Below are 5040 nucleotides of genomic sequence, written 5' to 3'. Positions count from 1 at the left end.
CGTTCTAGATAAAAAGAAAATTAGGACCGGCCCTGGCTACGGCATGCCAGTAGCGTTCGTGAGACCCAGCGCCAACGGTTTATTAAAAAAAAGGTAAAAGATAAATGCTTGACCTCATAGCTGCTACCGGACACATTTGCACGTTTTCCTCTTTGTTTGACAGAGCAAGCACGGCAGCAAGCAACTGAGCGCTCTTCGTTATCCGTGCATCGTTTTTGTCGTCCGCGAATCATCGCCTGCAATTGAAAAACCGACACACCGATTTCTGCATCCGTGCGTAGTGAGATCCGGATGCGGATGCGGATGCGAATGCGGATGCGGATGCGATGGGGTCCTGTGTGGGTTGTATACAGTAGAGAACATATCACACCAACCCAGCCAGATTAAGGAGGCGTTTGGCTGGGCTCCGGCGGCTGCCTGTCGGCCGCTGGACGGCTGATACCCGGCATTGTTCATCGGAGCCGTTTTTCTCTCCCCTTCTTTTCCTCTCTCACAGACGCTCACGCCACCAGCCGGAGCCGGAGAAGCTCGGTTCTGTGGCTCCGCGGCTCCGGCTCCGGCAGCGGCCGACACCCTGCTACAGTGGCCGGAGCCGGAGCCGGCCGGAGCCCTGCCAAACGCCTCCTAAAGCCCATCCACCTCCAACTCCAAACCAAACCAAACCAAACCGGCCGAGGGGGCCACCCAACCAGTGACCGAAAGAAACCAACAACATCCAACTACGGCGGCGCGTCGCGGTCGCGGCTGCCCGCCGCTTTCCCTGCTCTCCCGTCGCGGGGCCTCGCTATATAGTCCTGCCCGCGCACCCGAATCCCGAACACCGGTCGTCGCCCGCCCGCTGCAGGCTACAGCTACGCACGCACCTACTCCTCCCCTTAGCTTCCAGAAGGCTCGGCTCGGCCGGCGGCGATGGCGCGGAAGAAGATCCGGGAGTACGACTCCAAGCGCCTCTTCCGGGAGCACCTCAAGCGCCTCGCCGGCATCGACCTCCAGATCCTCTCCGCGCAGGTCGGTCGCTCACTCCTCAGTCCTCCCTCCCTTGCCCCTGCTCCTCGCTCTCCTGCGGTGCGGTGCCTGCTTGTCGGATCGCCTCGTCGTTGGGCTGTTCCTGTTTGTTTCGTTATTAGTAGGTGAACTGGCCAGTGCTTTGTGTTGGAATGTTCAGCACGTCTTCCTTTTATATATGAGAAATGCTCGATTGATAATAATTGGTTTACTAAAATGGATTTGCAAGGTCTGTGACGGTGGTGATTGAAATCTCAACCTCCATAAGATCCAAAAATTTCTAAGTAGCAGTATATATATAGTTTGGTTTAGAAGAATTTTACTCTGATCAACTGGGTCTGTGTCAAAAATCAGTAGATCATCTAGGTAACGCCAACAGGTTGTCTTCGTTTTTAGTTGCCATTCGCTAGATAGGAACAACCAGCTCATTTTACTTGAGTTCTCTTTGAAGGTGTGCTTGTTTCCTTTTAATAAAAAGTTTCCTGAGCTCTATTCCTTTGCTAAGAACAGGAACTTGTCAGTGCTTCAAGCAAGTCAGGTAAATCCATTGCATAGTTCGTTTCACCTGCCTCTTTCAGTGTGGAAGCCTTTGAACAGTTCCAATAGTTTTCTGCTGTCATTGATGCTCTGCGAGAAACCCCAAATGCTGGGTTTATTTGTTGTAGAAACACTGATTGAGTTTGATTGGTTGTAGAAACACTGATTCAGTTTGATTGCTCCTAAGTGAGTTGGTTCAAGTTCTGATGTTCTATATTAGTTATCTTTTTTCATTCACTATAGCATACCTTTTTTTTTTTTACATATTCCTTAAGACCAGTTGATTGAGATTTCAGAATGCTTAATCACAGGTCACACAGTCAACGGATTTCACTGAGCTTGCAAACCAGGAGCCATGGCTCTCATCTATGAAGTTGGTTGTGAAACCTGACATGCTCTTTGGGAAACGTGGGAAGAGTGGGCTTGTGGCCCTCAACCTAGATCTTGCCCAAGTCCGCCAATTTGTTAAGGAGCGGTTGGGAGTTGAGGTACTGTCATGGCTAACATCTTGCCATGCTTTTTACCAGCACAGACTTGATTGTTAAAGCTATTTATAATCTGTATGAATGGATTTGCTCACTTATCTAGGTCGAGATGGGTGGCTGCAAAGCTCCGATTACAACCTTCATAGTTGAGCCATTTGTGCCGCATGACCAAGAGTATTACCTTTCAATTGTATCAGAAAGGCTTGGCAGCACCATTAGTTTCTCAGAGTGTGGAGGTATTGAGATCGAGGAGAACTGGGACAAGGTTAAGACTATCTTTCTTCCCACAGAGAAGCAAATGACACCTGATGCATGTGCTCCATTGATCGCCACCCTGCCATTGGAGGTAAGCTATTGCACTGTTACTTGTCTATTTATTATACCATTTGTTTGTTCCCAGTAGGCTTGGAACTCATTACTGCTGGTAATTCTCAGATTCTTGGTTAACCATCAATTCTCAGTTGATTCTTCATTGATTATCCGTGCTTGAATTTCAGGTTCGCACGAAAATAGGTGATTTCATTAGAGGTGTATTTTCTGTTTTCCAAGGTACATAACCCTTGCTTTTGAAAGGCAAACAGTTTGTAATTGTTGCTTTTCCAGTTTCAACACTCAACATATGATGCTCATTGGTTCTTTTGCAGACTTGGATTTCTCATTTCTTGAGATGAACCCATTCACCTTGGTAAATGGTGAACCGTATCCTCTGGATATGAGAGGAGAACTAGATGACACAGCTGCTTTCAAGAACTTTAATAAGTATGATTCTGGCTTTTGATGTACCTCACAGATCCCAGTTGCCTCCTTCATATTAGTCATACCAGCCATTTTTATGTAAAAAGTATAGGTTTTTCTACTGTATTGCCAATCATAACGACCGCTGTTTTTCATGTACAGGTGGGGTAACATTGAGTTCCCTCTACCTTTTGGAAGAGTTCTCAGTCCTGCAGAAAGCTTTATCCATGAGCTGGATGAGAAGGTATGTTCATGTAAAAGTGGACAACTTATATTCGATTCCATCCTTCCCCCCTGAAGTATGCTATCTGTAAACCATTGCTCCACTGTCCAGTGTTCACATTTCTATTTGGATTAGTTTATTTTGACAGTTCTGTATGAACCATCTCTCTTCTTGCAGACAAGTGCTTCTCTGAAATTCACAGTACTGAACCCAAAAGGACGCATTTGGACAATGGTTGCAGGTGGTGGTGCTAGTGTCATATACGCGGATACTGTAAGCCTGAATTTCATGCAAACCCTCCTTCAAGTTTCTTTGCACCTTTTGATACGTTTTCATGTTAACTTGGGATAGAAGGAGCTAATATTTAATGACAAAATGTGCCATATGTGAGGTGCATGGTGCAATAGTTTCATAGTTCCTCTTGGATACCAGGTTGGAGATTTGGGATATGCTTCGGAGCTAGGAAATTATGCAGAGTACAGTGGAGCTCCCAAAGAGGAGGAGGTTCTGCAGTATGCTAGAGTGGTTCTGGATGTAAGAACAGTGAACCTTTCAGCAGTCTATCTATTCTGTTCATTACATCTGTCTTTCATGAATATGTTTTGAACTTGTGCAGCGCGCTACCGCTGATCCTGATGGCCGTAAGAGGGTCCTTCTTATCGGAGGAGGTATTGCTAACTTCACCGATGTTGCTGCAACATTTAATGGCATCATTCGGGCTCTAAGAGAGAAGGTAAATTGGACCGCGAAGTTTGATAACCGTTCAATTCCCCAACCACTCCCACCTGTCTCCATTTAAAATCTTCACCAATCTTGTTTGTTATTTTGTTCCGGAATCTGGTTCCAGGAATCCAAATTGAAAGCTGCAAGGATGAACATTTATGTCCGGAGAGGTGGTCCGAACTACCAAACTGGACTCGCTAAAATGCGCACCCTAGGTTCGGAACTTGGCGTTCCAATTGAGGTACGATCTCTTTATTTCCTTAAACGCCGCACCTACCATTTCCTGAATGGGAATCATTGGGACCGGTCCATTCCCCATAAGAGATGCCCTGATTGTGCTCAACAAATGCATTGCAGGTCTATGGACCAGAGGCGACCATGACTGGGATCTGTAAAGAAGCCATTGATTGCATCATGGCCGCGTAAATCACAAATGTAGTTGTGCCATTTGAAGTTGCATCCGTTTTGTATCAGACGTTCAATGTAAGCGATTGTTCCAGTAAAACAGAGAATGATCATTGTCATGAGTAAACTCGGCCTTTGTAACACAATTTCACAATAATCAAGATCTTGGTTTGGGGTTCTCTGCCACCCACGGACCAGATGGTCAGAGGTCCAGTTGGCACCCTCGCGTGCAGAGTTCGAGCCCCTGCGGGTGCGCTCGCTCGCCTGGCAAGGTAAAAAAAAAAACCCCTTGCCTGTCCGGTTTTCTAAAGCACAGGTATATGAACCGGTGCAGAGTCGAGATGGCGGATTAGAGATGAGATGAACAGTCCTTTCTAAAATCTAATCGCTTCAGCTAACTAAAATAAATGTAAAATTAAAACTATCGGTCTAGTCAAGACTACGGCCCTGTTCGTTTGGAGGAATTTGGAGAAATCTGGCGGAATTTGTGAGAATGTGAACAGTGTTTTCATCTGCGCACAGTTAATTTCGGCTGAAATTGTGAGCAGCCGAACGGCCCCTATACCTCTTTACCTAAATTCACAAGAACCTTATTAAGATCCTAATTAGGCAATAAAGATGTCAGGCTAGCTAGAGTTTACTTACCCAATTCTAGAGTAAGTCACACAAACCTATGCACTAGTATTTCAAGCAACGGGGAGCTCCTACACAATTCTAGTAAGCAAAAGCACAAAACTCTTAAGCTCACTAGCAGAGCTCAATAACAAGGCTACACAAGCCAAATTAGAGAGCTCAAATTACTTAGCTACACAAACTAAGCAATGTGACTAACAAGATTACTAAAACCAAATTAGCCACGCAAGGGAGCTACTTCTATGCTACACAAGCAAAAAGGTAATTAGCAAGTTACACAAGCAAACTAATTAC

General features: G+C 45.8%; 1 protein-coding gene across 1 annotated transcript; it reads left to right on the top strand.

Annotated features, from left to right (window-relative positions):
* The first annotated feature begins 678 nt into the window (after positions 1 to 678).
* Positions 679 to 4285, top strand: LOC136504879 (ATP-citrate synthase alpha chain protein 3-like). The gene is made up of 11 exons (XM_066499916.1): positions 679 to 1008; positions 1854 to 2030; positions 2131 to 2373; positions 2525 to 2576; positions 2672 to 2786; positions 2925 to 3006; positions 3163 to 3258; positions 3418 to 3519; positions 3602 to 3718; positions 3833 to 3949; positions 4066 to 4285. Exons 1-11 carry the CDS (start codon positions 910 to 912, stop codon positions 4132 to 4134), a joined length of 1269 nt encoding a protein of 422 aa, XP_066356013.1. The 5' UTR covers positions 679 to 909; the 3' UTR covers positions 4135 to 4285.
* Positions 4286 to 5040: the final 755 nt, after the last annotated feature.

Source organism: Miscanthus floridulus, chromosome 14 (assembly GCF_019320115.1).
Source record: "Miscanthus floridulus cultivar M001 chromosome 14, ASM1932011v1, whole genome shotgun sequence".
NCBI lineage: Eukaryota > Viridiplantae > Streptophyta > Magnoliopsida > Poales > Poaceae > Miscanthus > Miscanthus floridulus.
The sequence above is the reverse complement of the archived record's forward strand: the minus strand, read 5'-3'. Positions and strand labels throughout refer to the sequence as shown.